The sequence below is a fragment of the Chrysochloris asiatica genome, unplaced genomic scaffold (assembly GCF_000296735.1).
Source record: "Chrysochloris asiatica unplaced genomic scaffold, ChrAsi1.0 scaffold00074, whole genome shotgun sequence".
In the NCBI taxonomy this organism is placed as follows: domain Eukaryota; kingdom Metazoa; phylum Chordata; class Mammalia; order Afrosoricida; family Chrysochloridae; genus Chrysochloris; species Chrysochloris asiatica.
The window spans coordinates 15195356-15212217 of record NW_006408592.1 but is presented as its reverse complement, the minus strand read 5'-3'; the positions used below and the strand labels follow the sequence as shown (position 1 = coordinate 15212217).

Sequence of the window (16862 nt, the reverse complement as noted above, 5' to 3'; positions counted from 1 at the left end):
GGCACATAACAACAACAACATAGGCTATCTTTGATCATAAGAATCCACTAGTGTCTTTGAGGATGAATTTTAAATGAAGATGACTGATCTGGGGTACTTTCTAGCTCAAAAACCAAGGGCCACAGTGGTGTTCTTTAAACCTTGCTCCCTGGACTCTCCTCAGGGCCCCGATAGCTGCTCTACACACACCTGTTTTACAGGTTGTATTGTCTCATGAAACTTTGTTCTGCTGTTTAAAAAGCTGAACAACACAACCCGTTTGAAAATTCGTTGCCACCGCACTGAGTTCAAATCCCTCTGCAGGGCCTTCAAGGCCCTTGGGAGCATGCTCTCCCCAACCAGCGGCCCTCTCCAGCATCGTTTCTCACAATCTTCTCTTCTCTCTGGGTTCTGGAAACCTTGTACTTCCTTCAGTTCTCTGAGAACATCTTCTCATTGCCTCTCCACAACTAATCCTTCAGGTCTCAACTTAGATGAAGCCTTCCCTGGTTCCCCAAGTCGGAGCTACTTATGACTCCCATCCCCACCCACCGCTACCCCCCTCCAGGCTCCTACAGTCCCTGAGCTTCCACTGAGCACCACATCCTCCTCCCATGGGCAGAAGGGTTCACTCTACTCTGAGACTCATCTTACAGCATAGTGCAGGCAGTGGCATTAGGAGTTTTGGTGATAGGGTGGCACTCCCTTCGCCTCCCTACCATTTTCTCTCCCCTCATCAGCCATTAACCTCAAGGTCAGCGGTACGAAACCATCAACCGTTCCACGGAAGAAAGATGAGGCTTTCTGCTCCCATGAAGATTTATAGCCTCAGAAACCCTGTACAGGGTCGTTATGAGTCGGAACGGATTCCATGGCACACAACCACCAAACTCACTGCCATGAGTTGATTCCAACTTGTTGTTGTTGTTAAGTGCCGTCGAGTGGGTTCTGACTCATAGTGACCCTGTATAGGGCTTCCAAGGGGCAACTGGTGAGCTTGAGTCTGTCTGCTCTTCCTACAAAGCAGACCCCAGGTCCACCTTTCTCTCTTCCATCATTGTCACAGGCTGTGGCACCATCACCATCCTGGGCTTCCATCATAGCACCAGCTGTCCCAGTTTGTTTCCCTACTTCCACTCTGACCCTTACAATCTGTTCTATACATAGCAGCTAGAGCAATATTTTAAAATCATAATCAGATTATAATTCTCTGCCTAAAAACCTCCATTTCTTCCATCTTTATTAAAATAACAGCCAGGCTGTCCCCAGTCTCCTCTGACTGCATCTACTATGTCCCTCACCAAGGTCCAGCCTTCCTGCTGTTCCTCAAGCAGCACGGGCATCCTGACCTCAGGGCCTTTCCCCTTGCTCCCCTCTGCCTGGAATGCTTGTCCTCAGATCTTCAGACATTTGATCATTTTCCTAGCCTTTCTCCCTACCTGACAATCTTTTTCTTAAGCCATAGAACAGGGCCCTATTACGCAGGTGCTCACTGAAGATGTATAGAATGAGTGGTCAACTGGAGGTAGACTCTTGACTAAATAGGTGGAAGGTGAGAACAAAAATGGACCAGGGTGTTTAGTTCTGAGCCCAGAGGTAGAAGTCACCCAATGGCGCCCTTATTTCCTCTCCGCTGCCTACCAAACCTCACTGGACACCAGCCCCAAAGCAAGCATGTCCTGAAGGGGCTATCCCTGAAGCACACAGGAACCGTGCCCTGGCATCTGATGGAATGGGCCCTACAGTAGTGCCTAAGACACAGTGTGCAGCATATAAATCCCACCCTCTTTCCACTACACCAGCCCAAGATCTCCTTCCAAACCAGGCTCTGCCAGTGATTCCCCCATCAATACACATGCTCTGGGAAGCTTCCTCTCTCTCCTCTCAGCCCTGATCAACTTACTGGCAGAGCAGGACTCTGGGAGAGCTGATGTGGATGTTCACACGGAGCAGTGAATCACTAAGGGCAAGTCCCATTCTGGAGATACATGCATCCCACAGGGGAATTAGACCTTAACCCAAAGGAATGTGGCTGTGATGGCAGAATTTCAGGCCGCTTGGAATGGGGGGGGGGGGGGTCCCTCACATCTTACCACCCATGAAGAAGGCTAGCTTCAAAGGGTGGGTAGCCCCTCCTTCCTTCCGCCAGAGAGATGGCAGGCTGTCTGGGGCTGTGGGATGCGAAGCCCCAGGCCCAGACCTGGGTCAAATCGGAAGTCAGGGCCAGACCTGGCATCAAATCCTGATCTACCCTTCACTAGCTGTGTGTTCCTGGGCAAGTCTCTGCCTTTCGACCTTAAGTTGCCCATCTGTCAAATGGGAACAGCGAACTCGCCCCTTTTCCCGAAAGATCCCCTGAGACAGGAGCCTTAGAGACTGTCGGGGTTGTGAGCGTGTCAACCTCTATGGGAGTGGGTGGGAAGTGTTGGCGGGTAAGAGAGGGGTTTCTGATGCTCCCCAAGGCGGCCGCAGTCCAGCTCCGCGCTCATGTATGCTGGAAGGGCGCCGGGCGTCGGTTCCCCGAAGGGGTCGGCCAGCCTCACCCATTGGGCGGCTCCTACCTGGCTCAGCGCTGCCGCCGCTCCTCTCCCCCGCGGTCCCGGAACATTTTGCGCAAACCTGTCCCCTGGTCCCACCCCGTGCCAGACCCTGAGGTCACAGCCGGAGGAGGCGCACTGCCACTCCGCTGCCCCAGGGAGCGGGACCCGCGAGGGGGCGGCCGCGGCTCCAGTTTAAATGCCGCTCCCGCCGACCCGCCCCACCACGCCCCCCACCTCGACGAGGCCGCGGGGTCCTAGCGCCCGTCGTGCGCCCCGCTCGACTGGGCTTATCCGGAACTGGCACGTGGGAGTGAAACATCTTTTTTACGCTGGAAGCCCGGCTGGGAAAGGGCAGAGGGGCGGAATGAACGGGCTGGGGAGAGGGTAGGAAAGGAAGCGCTGTCGGAGCGAGCCGGACCCCCGGGTCGCTGCACGTGCAGTTCTCGGCCCCGCGGGGTCCGGAGGAGCGGGTGACTCTAGGAGCCGCAGGTCCACAGAGGAAATCCGGCCTGGCCCCGATTTCCCCGCTGCCGGCGCCACAGCACTTAAAGGGGTGGGGTGGGGTGGGGGCAACAGAAGAGGTGGTGGCGTGGCTGAATGCGGAAGGAAATGACCCTTCATTGGCCCTGGGCGCCCATGGAGGGGGTTCCCCGCACCGCACCGAGGCCATCCCGGCCGATTCCAGGCAGGTCACTTCCCCTCTCTGTACAGCTGTAGTATCCAGATGCTCCCTCCTCTGTCATTTCCCAGGCCTCTAAATTACCCAGTAAAACAGTACCATCCAAGTCCCCAGTTTTCGGATGGAAAATTTGAGGCAAGAGGTGACAGCAGTGAGTACACCAGTAAGTAAAAACCAAGTCTCAGGGACTTTTAAGGTCTCCATTTAGAGTGGAAGAAGCTGAACTTCAGAAAGGTTCAATGACATAGTCAAAGTCATACCGCCTAGAAGAGATGTGAATCCAGTTTCCACAAAGTTGAGTCCTGGCCAGTTTGGTTGCCTTTCCCAGGCTTCGACTTGTCTGGGTGTAATTTGTTTGTTTTTTAAGTGCTATACTGCCTTTTTCAGAGTCCAGGTGAGGCGACGTGGAGAACTGAAAGGTCGGTGGTTCAAGCTCACCAGCTGCTCCTCAGAAACCCTATACGGGTCGCTATGGGTTGGAACCGACTCAACGGCACTTAACGACAACAACTAAATTTTCCATCAGAAGTTGAAGCAGCTCTTTACCAAAGCCATCCCCTCCTCTGAATGCCTTGACTACAAGTTTCCTGCCCAGCTAGCTCTGAATTCGAAGATGCGGGTACCTAGAGGAAGGGGCGGGGCCGGGACTGGAGGAATCTCACTGTCCTCCAGACGCTAGTTCTCATCTACAATCTTCTCCCATCAACACTAACAGTCGGGAGTCCCCATTTTCCAGGTGGGAAAGTTCCCTGAAGTCTCCATAACCCATTGTTGTGGGGTCAATTTCCGCTTAGGGAGACAGAGTAGAACTCCCCACAAGTTTTCCGTTCTGTAATCTTAAGGGACGCAGACTACAGCATCTTTTTCCCATGCTGTGCTGGTGGGTTTGAATGCCGACTTTTGGTTAGCAGCTGAGCACTTAACCACTGCATCACCAGGACTCCTTGAAGTCTGGATGACCGCTACCTTTCCCTCCTTACATCTGATCTGCTGTGGAGACCGACCTGGGTAGATGGGGATGGCCTAGAAAGGACAAGAGATGATAGCAGGTGACCCAGAGCCTGACCTACCCTTAGAACCAGAGAGCAAGGAGGCTTCCCAAAGGAGAGGGCCTAAGCTATGCAGATGGGATGGGAAGGAGGTTGTTGTTGAGGTACCCGGCAGGAGCTGGGAAAGCCATCCAAACCTGCCTCTTCTCTCCTAGCCACAGGAAGTGGCAGATCAGCTCCCTGGGATCAACCCAGCTGGCCTAACCCAACCTTCTTGCTGAGCCCTAGTTCCATCTGGTCAAATGGAACCTCAGTTTCTCTGTCCTTCAAGTGGAAAGGACAATCACTACTTTTTAGGGTTTGTGCCAGAACCCTAAGTGTAACGGGGTAAGTCTGGGGTCTGCACCTGTGTCCTTATTCAAGGGGACAGATGTCCAGGAAAGCGCTTTGCCCCAACCCTGCAGCTTAGGCAGAGCATGAAAAAGTCGGATTCAGGCAGTCCCAGGCTCGCCTGCCCCACCCCACTCAAGGCCCAGGCCAGCTTAGTGCCACCTCACCCTTTCCTTCCTGGAGCAGTCGCCAAGCAGAAACAACTGGCCCAGAACTTTCGCTGAGGCAGGGCAGGACTGGAGTTGTATCAGGCTGGAGGTGAACGGACTATACCCCTCCCCCTGAAAAACAGAGTGTGGTTGTGGTTACTTCATTCATGGGGTTCCACCTCACTCAGTGCCCACATGGGACTCCCCAGGAGTTGGAGATGGGTAGGCAACCAAGCATGCCCACCCAGTACACATGCCTCTTGGGACTAGGGGCCCTAAAAACTGAGAACCCCACATGCTCATAAAATAACCCCTTCTTTAATCACTTCTTCAGCAGTCTTGTTGCTGTGTAAATTTTGGCAGGTTGCTTGACCTTTCTGACCTCAATTTTCTCATCTGCAAAGTGAAAATTATAATAATGATACCCTGGCTTGCTGTGAAGATAAATGCAACACTATGTTTAAAGTACCCGGTCAGAAACCTGGCCCATGGTTACTTGCTCAGTAACCACAGTCTTCCTTCTTGGGGGTTCCTGGTTAGGTGGTGAACAAAAAGGTCCAGTGCCTGCCTTTGTGGAGCTCTTAGAGCAGATGGGAGGTGGATGAGCACACAGAGGGTGATTAACTTCTAGGGGTCTCTTAGGCCAAGTCCAGTAGACAGCTTGATTCTGCAATTCTGCAAGAGGAAAGGGTAAGTGGGAATGAGCAGGGTTGGATTTACTTGGTAACCCATATGAAGGGTGATACTCTTTTAAAGGCCAAGTTTCCACCCAATGTTGCTCACTTGTACACTTCCAGGAATGGGGAGTTCTTCTGGACAGCCCATCCCCAGACAGTTCAGACTTCTTTGGTATCTTTGCCCAAATGCATCCTTTCTATGACTGAAGACAGGAAGTACGTATCTTCCTGTGTCACCATCCAGAGATGTGAAAACCCTCTCAGACACCAAGTCACTGGCCAGAGCCAGGTCTCAGTCTCCCTGGCAGAGTTTCAGCTCAGGCCACCATGAAGCCAAGAGACCTACAGAGCAGAAAATGGCTCAGGAAGGCAATGTTGGGCATGTCCTATGTGCCTTTGGACAAATCACTAAACCTCTCTGAGCCTTGCTGTCCTCATCTTGCTGTAGATCTCAAGTCAGAAGAATTATGGTGCCCTGGATCTCCAATTTCGTTTCTCTTGCTCTTTGCTGAAACTCACTGTGGGCCAGTTCTTTATCTTATGCAGTAGATCAGGCAAAGACAACCTTCTGGTTAGATTTCTTTAGTCAAAGTTATAACAAAGAAATTGAGGCACAGAGAGCTTAAGTCACTGGACCATCCCACACAATTTTGGGGCTAGGAACTGAACTCAAGTCTCCTGCCTCCTGTCCAGATCTTGGTGCAAGCTGTTCTGACACCTACCCCTGTTCAATACACATGTGGGCCCCTGGGAGGCAGGAAGTTCCCTCATTAGCCCCTATGGGGGCCCTACCTTCTGGAGCAGAACCTTGAGTTCCCCATTTCTTCCCTTGACTCTCGAGAGTAACTGGGCTCAGACTCTATCAGCTATGCGCTACCTGCTGGATGGACAATTGGAGAAGGGGAAGAAACGTGACTGGTGTCAGCAGTCTGGTGTTTGTGAGCCAAAAAAGCCATGAGATTCTTGGGAAACAAGTGTTTATAGGTACCCTAGCTGGCCTGTTTAATGGGAACAAGGGCTTGCAGGACCAGACCTGGTGTGATGTATTTGACTTGAGTTATTTCCTTCCTCCTCATAACTACCCAACGAGGGGAGGACTGTCACTGCCCCCCTTTTATGGAAGAGGGATGAAGCTCAGAGGAATTCTGTGACTTGCATATAGTTACACAGCTAACAAAACAGAGCAGTCATTCTCATCTTAGTCCGAAGTCCCCAAGGCCCTCATGTGTGGCCAGAGATTTGCCTAGCCTGCTTTCTCTTCTAAGCGGGTGTGAGTTACCCCTCGCTATGATGGAGAAGCAGTGCTGCTAAGGACCCCTCTGCTGACACACAGGAGACTCCTGGCTCTGGTCCTGGTCAGTGAGAGCAGGGGCTGAGGGGTCTTGAAGTGCTTGGAGGCTCCAAGGGAGAAGCAGCAGTGGGGGGTGGGGTGGGATGTTAGATGAGAAAATTCAAGGCTGGGTAAACCAGGCAGGGAAGGATCAGAAAGCATTTCCACAATTTGAGTGTGCTGAGCCTCGGACCATGAAACCACAGCCCTCTGCACAGTGATCGGCTGCTGGGAAACAACATTCTTTTCCCCTGTTTTAACTATTTGTCAGTAAACCCAATGCACCATTTTCTTGATGATCTGGGGTTATCAGTAAGGACTTTGGTTAAGATCCATGCTGCAATAAAGACATAATCTCCAACTTTATGTCAACAAAGCCAAGCCCAAAGAGAGACAGCCGCAAATGTCAGTGTCCCTGCAAACCAAATCCACTGCCAGCAAGTCAATCGGGACTCATAGTGACCCTGTAGGACAGAAGATTACTGTCCCTTAGAATTTCCAAGTTTCCAAGGCTGTAGAGTTTTACAAAAGCAGATTGCCTCATCTTCCTCCTTCAAGGGGCTGCTGGGTTCAAACCACTGACCTCTAGGTTATCAGCCAAGCACTTCACTACTGCATCCCCAGTCTTCTGTATTGAGCATTAACCAGAGCAGAGCACCCAGGACCGAGTAAGCGAGGTTGCACACAAGGACCATGAGTCATTCTCCCCTCTCAGTCTGTTTCCTCATCTGTAAAATGGTGACAGCCATTCTGTCAGCCCCAAGTTGCTGAGGGCATGTGATGAGACGATGGAAAGCCAAGAAGAGTGGTGGTGATTATGTGTTGTGGAGTCGGTTCCTACTCATAGTGCCCCTGTACAGGGTTTCCAAGGCTGTAAATCTTTACGGGAGCAGAAAGCCTCATCTTTCTCCCGTGGAACAGCTGGTAGTTTCAAACTGCTGACCCTGAGGTTGGCTGCCCGATTCGTAACTATGCTACCAGAGGGGTGGCTTAATGTGACTATTGTTGTCGTCTTCCTCACTTGAAAGTCAGTGGTTCTGTGGTTGACAGAGAGAGCTGTTGAGCACTGGGGGACCCATTGATGGAAGTTATGACTTGTGAGTCCTGGGTGACGCAGCTGAGGAGCAGGAGGAGGTGGAGTCAAGGACACCTAAGAGCTGCAGGCTGAGTGGACTTGGGGCAGAGGTGGGCCTGGGCAGAGATAGGCACCAGGGTCTTAGCTTCCATGAATGGAAGGGCTGTGGCCCAGTCAGGATACCCCATGGTGAGTGTACCCTGGCTCCTGATAGGGATTCCTTGAAAGTTCCTTTCTAACTCCAGGACCCACATTCTGGGTTCCTCATTGCACTGAGCTCCTAGCAGGCCTTGAAGGCCTAGAAGTGGTCAGGTCCCCAGGCCAGGCAGGGCTTTCAGAAACTGGCTTCTTATATCCCAGGTAATCCTTTCTTCTGGAAGCTTCAAAGAATCCTGCCAGCCTCTCCTACTTCCAATCCAAGAATGCCAGCAAAGTTGAAGTCCCCAGAAGGTAAGCACATGGCCTGAGGTCACCCAGCAGGCTGATAATGTGATTCCCCTCACCTAACGCTGCTTTTTATCTTTCTGAGAAATGCCTCAGGAGATACATCACCTCCTCTGAGATCACCTCCTCTGGGGTTAATTCCTGTTGTTCTAAAACTTTAGCAATCATCAGAATCCCTGGAGGCTTCTTAAAACAGATTGCTGGCCTTGGAATCTGCATCTTGTGCTAACTGCCAGGTGGGACTGATGCTGCCCGTTGGCAGACCACCCTTTGAGAAGTGCTGGTCCAGAGCCTAACAGACCTCACTGGAGGACAGTGCTGCCTTTGTGATGGTGTAGCAGAAAGCTGGGCTCTAGGGAGGCTAGTTCAAGGCCCAGCTCTGGCTCGTGTACTTGTGTAGTCTTCATCTCTCTGAGTCGCCGTTGCTTCAGCTATGAAATGGAGATGACAGCGGCCCCTGCCTCACTGAGTTGTAGACATGAAGACATTACAGAGAAAGGTTATGGTTACACTGTTATTCCTGTTTCTTACCATGAGTGCAATTTGGTGGCCAAGGTGAGGCATCTCTGTGCCTTCAAGTTAGAATGGGACCAAATGGGCCAGGTAGTGTTCCTAATGCAGCTCTAAACAGTGTGCCCTTCCAATACCTAATGAGGTAGATATTATTATATTATTATTACTATTACCATTCTACAGATAAGAACAGGTGGGGAGAGATGAGAAAACCCAGAGAGGTTAAGTAATTACTTCAGCTTGCACAGCTAGTATGGATGAATCCAAACAGTGGAGTTCCAGTACCTTCCTCCTTAATATTCTGTTGTCTTGTCATTCAATCGAGCATTCATCATCCTAAAGAGCAAATCATCTAAAAACTCTAAAGTTGCCAATGCCAAGCATTGTGTGTGTCGTTAGGTGCCATTGTGCCTGTTTTTGACTTGTAGTGACACCATGTGATAGAGAAGAACTGGAGGCAGATCATCACAAGTTCTTTCTCCTGAGGAGATGCCCGGTGGGTTCAAACAATCAGCCTCTCAATTAACAGTCTTGCACTTAATTAATCGGTTCCCTGTGCTGTATGTAGAGTTGCATTTTCTGGTGAGAAGGGGTCTGAAGGAGGACAGGGTGGAGGAAGAGAAGCAGCCGAGGCTTCAGAGAGGGACTGGTCTCGGGTGCCATCTTCACTTATGTCACTCACTGCTGTGTGACTTTGGGCTCACGGCCTCGCCTCTCTGAGCCAGAGCAATGATGGACAACTAGAAATGCATAAAGAGTTCTCCCCTAGTTACTGGCACGGCTTGTGATTCTTGGAGGCGGTATCTACATTTTCATGGCTGCAACTTTATCTTCTTCAGGAGGGGTGAAGTGGTTTGTGACGCTTTCCCTGGCTCTGCTTGGCGGAAGTGAGAAGAGGGTTGCCAAAAATATAGCTGCGGAGTGAGGCCTGGGTGAAAGTAGGCACTGCTCCCATTCTGCAGGAAGGTAGGTTGAAGGCCCCAAAGGACTGGCAAGGAGGCAAACGTAACTAACTCCCTGTGGGGTAGGTCCTCTGATGGACAGACCACTGTAGCCCTGTAACAGTGGGCAATAGCTGAGTGAGTCTCCAGAGAGACAGAAACTAGCCCAAGGTCACACAGTGAACTTGAAGTGGGTTTCTGTTCCTTCCTGCAGTGTTGGGCTGTCACCTAATGTGAAGCTCTTGTTTCTTGACATAACCTCCATCGAGGTCTATACACTTTTGAAGGCCGTGTTTTCATCTCTCTAGGGAGTCCTGGTGTGGCGCTGCGGGTTAATGCGCTGGACTGCAAAGTTGTTTTGAATTGCAAGATCGGCGGTTCAAGCTCACCAGCCACTCTTCCGAAACCCTATACAGACTCGCTATGGATTGGAACCGACTCAACAGTACTTAACAATATCAACAACAACCCTTCCGAACGATAGTTTTGGCTTTTTCAATACACTCAAATCATGTTCCTTTGAAATGTTCTTTGGGCTTGGAGAGAAAAAAAGTATGAAGGGGTAAGATCAAGGCTGAAGGGTTAATGGGGTAAGGTTTTCCAATTAAATTCTCATAAGACAACCCTTGCTGCCCTCGAAGAATGAGCAGGTGCATTACGATGGAAAAAAAATGTTTCTGAATTTCTCAGAAGCAGACCACACACAAGCCAAGGAGCATCTACTAAGGCTGGTGTCCTTATATATAATATAAATATATATATATAAAAGGGGAGAGGGCATAGTTTGGCCTAAATAAGTCAGACAGTGTGCCATGATCTCTCAGGGATCCCTTGATTGGTCCCGATGTGTGAACTCAGGCCTCTAGCACACCAGGACTGGCAGCTCAGAAGTAGACTATTTGGCTCTGACCACTGACACACTATGGTCTCTTCTGGATTATGACTTCTGCTTGCTTGCCTGTCTTCTCTTTGTGGACTGGTGGGTAGAAGACTTGGGTGTGAGACATGAACCCAACACCCAGAACGCAGCCCACCCCTACCTGCATCAGTGCCTCAGGGCCCTCTAGCAGTAGGGTTGGCCTTTCTCCCTGCAGATGATAGGTCCCACCTTCCCCTCCTCTGGAACCCTCACACAGTCTTCTCTTCATAGCTCTCTCATCAACGTGGACACTACACAATTCCACAAGTCCTTCTCCCCTCTTCCCTCCCACTATTGCCTCACCCTTTCTTCTTCCCATAGCACTGTCTTCTCTTTCTGTCTGTTTCCCTCTGTTGTTTCAGGCCCACATTCCACCCAGGGCATCAGTCACCCCAAGTCCCTAACTGCTGCAGACACCATTCCACGCTTAGCCTCTTGCCTAGTCCCTCTTCCTCATGTCTCCCTCTTCCCTTGGCCTTGGGGAACCCTCTCCAGATTCTCTTTTCACCTCACCAGCATCTCCTTCCAGATTTTATTTTTGCTGGCTCCTCCTCTTCTATTTGATCTTTCGAGGTGGAAGCTCCCAGATCTCCCTCCCCTCTGGGTCCTTGACTTTTTTCTTTCCTCCCGGCCTCCCAGGAGAGCTTCCTGCCCAGGGATCTCCCTTTCCTGTCCCTCCATCTAGCCTCCACGTGGCAGCCAGATGGACTCTCTCAAAACAGAGATTTGAGCAGCTCACTCCCCTGCTTACAACTCTTTGAAGGTCCTGGGGGGTAAAGCACACACCACACTTCCCACTTTCCTGTCTCTTACTATTCAGGGGGCCAGCTTCCATATCACACATCCACATACATCACAGTCATCTCCTCTCTCCTTTCCTGCTCTTTCCCAACCATGCTCGGTCAGCTCTTCCTTTCTCTCCAGCTCCAAAGCCCGTCCCTTTGAGTTGGAAGCTTACAAGTGGGGCATTTGCAATGAGGACCTCTCTCCCTGTCTCCCTCTTCCTACCAGTCACTGTCTCTCTTTCTTCACCTCATTTAGAGTTGCCAAAGGTAAGAGCTATAGAATCTAGCTTATGGGACCAAAAAGAAGCTGAGCCCATGAGCCCACTGACTGAGGAGGCTCTTCATGTCTATGCTGCTGAAGACCAGAAGGCCAAGAGAGGGGGGACTGTGGTGCAGGAATGAGAACACCCTCCCCCACTGCCCATGAGTGTCCTTGTGGTGCCCTGGTTAAGCACTGGGCTGCTAACTGAGAAATGGGTGATTCGAAGCCACTCAGAAGCTTCCTGGGAGAAAGACCTGGTGATCGGCTCCTGTCAATACTAAAACCAAACACCAAATCCATTGCCACTGAGTCATTTCCAACTCTGTGACCTGAGTAGAGCTGTCCTCATAGGGCTTTCCAGGCTATAATCATGACAGAAGCACACTACCTCATCTTTCTCCGAGCACAGAACCACTGGTGGGTTGAAACAGCTGAACTTTGGGTTAGCAGCTAAGCACTGAACCAATGTGCCACCAGGGCTACAGCTTAGAAACCCTTTGGGGCAGTTCTACTCTATCCCTGGGTTTGCTGTGAGTCAAAATGGATTTGATGGCACCTAAGAGCAGGTGCCTTGAAGACAGGTTGGAAAGGCCGGACTCCGCCCTTTAAATGGCTCCCCAGGAGCAATAGGCTTCTTTGTTCTTTTCAGTCTCCCACTCTCCACTTACACTGTAGCCCCCACCTTGATCTGTGTCCACACCATACTCTGGCCTCTGCCACCTGGTCCTTGGCCTTGGCTCACCTGGACCCTGGCCTCATCCTCCTGCTCACTCCATTTCCATTGGCTGGGCTCCACCCTACAGCTGGTGACCGAGGCTGTCACTGTGTCTATGTCATCTTCCCCCTTGTAGTGTGTGACTGGAGGCCTATGAGGTAGCCAGGGTAGTAGGTATAGGGGTCAGGTGGAGGTATGGTGCTTTAGAGTCTAGTTCCACTTCTGCCACTGAATGCCAGGTGACCTGGGACTGAGTCTCAGTAACTGCATCTGTAACATGGGAGAATCATTTTTAGTTTGCATGACTGTAGTAAGGATGGTTGTTGTTAGGTGCCGCCCAGTTGGCTACAACTCATAGTGACTCTCTGCACAACAGAACAAAAGAAACACTGCTGGGTCCTGTGCCATCGTCACAATAGCTGTCACACTTGAACCCATAGCTGCTGTCACAGGACCAATCCAGCTCATTGGGGGGCTTCCTCTTTACCAAGCATAATGTCTGGTTCCTCCTGATAACATATCTGAACTATGAGAGGTGAAGTCTCATCATCCTTACTTCCAAGGAACATTCTGGCTCTACTCCTTCCAACACAAATTTGTTTGATCTTCTAACAGTCCATAGTACTTTCAATATTCCCCCCCAACACCATAACTCAAATGCATCAATTCTTCCATGTCACTTCCTTATTCACTGTCAACTTTCACATGCATATGAGACTATTGAAAATACCATGACTTGGGTCAGGTACACATTAGTCCTCAAACTCAGATCTTTGCTCTTGAACACTTTAAAGAGGTCTTGTGCAGCAGATTTGCCTAAAGCAATACATTATTTGATTTCTTGATTGCTGCTTCCATGAGTGTTAATTGTAGAGCCAAGCAAAATGAAGTCTTTGACAACTTCAGTCTTTTCTCCATTTATCATGATGTTATTTTTGTTTTCTTTACATTGAAATGCAATCCATACTAAATGCTGTGGCCTTTGATGTTCATCAGTAAGTATTTCCAATCTTCCTTGTTTTCAGCAAGCAATGTTGTATCAACTGAATATTGCAGGTTGTTAATGAGTCTTCCTCCGATCCTGATGCCATGTTCTTTTTCACATAATCCAAGTTTCTCAGATTTGCTAAGGATACAGATTGAATTTGTATGGTGAAAAAATACAACCTAGGCACTCATGTTTCCTGATTTTAAGCCAATATCCCCTTGTTCTGTTAGAACAACTGCCTCTTGGTCTATGTACAGGAATACACATTCTTTGCAATGTTATCCATAGCTTGTTATGATCCACACAATCGAAAGCTTTTGCATAGTCTATGAAGCACAAGTAAACATGGTAGTAAGATTTAAATTGAAGATATTTCTATGTATTTCTTTATTTCTATGCAGATATTTCCTTCACTATTCAGTGGAATAAATATCTTCTGTAGCCGGCTGAGAGCCTGGGAAAGTTTGAGTCAGTTGTTAGAAGGATCCTGGGTCTTTTATCAAGCTTGTAGCTGCTTTGGGGTTGTTGTTAGGTGCCATCAAGTCAGTACCGACCCATAGCGACCTTATGCATAGCAGAACAAAACACTGCCCAATCCTGGGCCAGCCTCACTATTGAGTCCACGCTTGAGTCCACTTGGCCAATCCATCTTGTTGGAGGTCTTCCTCTTTTTCTCTGACCCTCCACCTTACCAAACATGATATCCTTCTCCAGTATGAGAGATGAAATTTGGCCATGTTGGCCTCCAAGGAGCACTCTGGCTGCACTTCTTTCAAAATGGATCTATTGGTTCTTTTGATAGCCTATGGCACTTTCAATATTCTCCTCCAACACCATAACTCAAAAGCATCAATTCTTCTATGGTCTTCCTTATTCATTGTCCAGCTTTCGCATGCATATGAGATTATTGAAAATACCATGGCTTGGATCAGGTGCACCTTAGTCCTCAAGCTGACATCTTTGCCCCTCAACGCTTGAAAAAGGTCTTCTGCAGCAGATTTGCCCAATGCAATACATTGTTTGATTTCTTGACTGCTGCTTCTGGGAGTATTGATAGGTGATCCAAGAAGAAAGAAGTCCTTGACAACTTCAATTTTTTTCTCCATTGATAAGAATTTTGTTTATTGGTCCAGTGGTGAGGATTTTTGTTTTCTTTACATTGAGATGTAATCCATACCAAAGGCTGTGCTCTTTGATCTTCATCAGTAAATGTTTTAAGTCCTCTTCACTTTCAGTAAGCAAGGTTGTATCATCTGCATATCGCAGGTTATTAATGAGTCTTCCTCCAATCCTGATGCCACACTTTTATTCATGTAACCCAGCTTCTCAGATTATTTGCTCAGCATATAGGTTGAATAAGTATGGTGAAAGAATACAACTTTGTCATACACCTTTCTTAATTTTAAACCATTCAGTGTTCCCATGTTCTGTTTGAACAACTGCTTCTTGGTCCAGGTACAGATTCCTCATGAGTACAATTAAATGTTCTGGAATACTCATATTTCACAGTATTGTCCATAGCTTGTCATGATCCACACAATCAAAAACCTTTGAGTAGTCAATAAAGCACAGGTAAACAAACATCTTTCTAATATTCTCTGCTTTCAACCAAGATCCATCGGATCTCAGCAATGATATCCCTTATTCCATGGCATCTTCTGAACCCAGCTTGAACCTCTGAAAGTTCTCTGTCAATGTATACTTGCAGTCGTTTCTGTATTACCTTGAGCAAAACTTTACTCACATGGGATATCAAAGAGATTGTCCAATGATTTCTGCATTCTGTTGGGTCACCTCTCTTTGGAATGGGCACAAATACGGATCTCTTCCAATCAATTGGCCAGATAAGTTGTCTTCCAAATTTCTTGACAGAGATGAGTGAGTGCCTCCTGTGCAGCCTCACTTTCTTGAAAGATTTCAATTTTTATTCCATCAATTCCTGGTGCCTTGGTCTTTGCCAGTTCCTTCAATGCACCTTGGACTTCCTCATTCCGTATCATTGGCTCTAGATCATATGCTACTTCTTGAAACGGTTGAACAGTAACCATTTCCTTTTGGTACAATGACTCTGTATTCCTTCCATCTTCTCTTGATGCTTTCTGCATCATTCAATAATTCGCCTAGAGAATCTTTCAATAATGAAAGTCGAGGCTTGAATTTTTTCTTCAGTTCCCCCAGCTTGAGAAATGCTGAGTGTGTTCTTCCGTTTTGGTTTTCTGATTCCAGATCTTTGTACATTTTGTTGTAATATTTGGCTTTATCTTCTCAAGCTGATCTTTGAAATATTCTGTTTAGCTCTTGTACCTCCTTATTTCTTCCATTTGCTTTAGCATCTCTACACTTGAGAGCAAGTTTCAGTGTCTCTTCTGACATCCATTTTGACCTTTTCCTTCTTTCTTGTCTTCTTAATGACTTTTTGCTTTTTTCATGTATGATGTTCTTGATATCATCCCACAACTCTTCTGGTCTTTGGTCTTTAGTGTTTAATGTATCAAATCTGTTCTTCAGATGATCTCTAAATTCAGGTGGGATATATTCAAGGTCATATTTTGGCTCTCATAGGTTTGTTTTCATTTTCTTCAGCTTCAGTTTGAATTTGCATATGAGTAATTGATGGTCTGTTCCACAGTCTGCCCCTGGCCTTGTTTTGACTGATGATATGGAGCTTTTCCATCATCTCTTTCCATAGATATAGTCAATTTGATTTCTATGTATTCTGTCTGGTGAGGTCCATGTTTATTGTTTTTTTTTATGCTGTTTGAAGAAGGTATTTGAAATGAACAAATCATTGGTTTTGCAGAATTCTATCATGCATTCTCCAGCATCATTTCTATCACCAAGGCCATATTTTCCAACTACTGATTCTTCCTCTTTTCTCCCAACCTTTGCATTCCAATCACCAGTAATGATCAATACATCTTGATTGCATATTTGATTAATTTCAGATTGAAGAAGTTGGTAGAATTCTTCTATTTCATCCTCACTGGCTTTAGTGGTTGGTTCATAAATTTGAATAATAGTGGTATTAACTTGGCTTCCCTGTAGGTGCATCGATATTATCCTATCACAGACAGCGTTGCATAAACATTAATATCTTAAGCATTAGTGAGCTGAAATGGACTGGTATTGGCCATTTTTAATCTGATGACCACATGGTTTACTATGCCAGAAATGACAAATTGAAAAGGAATGGTGCTGCATTCAGTGTCAAAAAGAACATATCCAGATCAGTCATGAGGTACAACGCTGTCTGTTATCGATGATGCTGGGCTACATGATGTGTGATTTAAACAGTTATCGATGATGCTGAGCTACATGATGTGTGACTTTAACAGTTATCGATGACGCTGAGCTACATGATGTGTGATTTAAACAGTTATCGATGACGCTGAGCTACATGATGTGTGATTTAAACAGTTATCGATGACGCTGGGCTACATGATGTGTGATTTAAACAGTTATCGATGACGCTGGGCTACATGATGTG

At 47.9% G+C, this 16862-nt stretch overlaps 1 protein-coding gene across 1 annotated transcript in view; it reads right to left on the bottom strand.

The window, feature by feature from the left end:
* Positions 1-2806: 2806 nt before the first annotated feature.
* LOC102815459 (olfactory guanylyl cyclase GC-D-like) overlaps positions 2807-16862 on the bottom strand; it is a 58257-nt gene continuing 44201 nt past the window's right edge. Inside the window, exons 20-23 of the mRNA XM_006865019.1 lie at positions 12415-12538; positions 4745-4858; positions 4165-4221; positions 2807-2995 (exon numbers count right to left, since the gene is read on the bottom strand). Coding sequence (XP_006865081.1) covers positions 2807-2995; positions 4165-4221; positions 4745-4858; positions 12415-12538 — 484 coding nt within the window. The remainder of the gene's footprint in view (positions 2996-4164; positions 4222-4744; positions 4859-12414; positions 12539-16862) is intronic.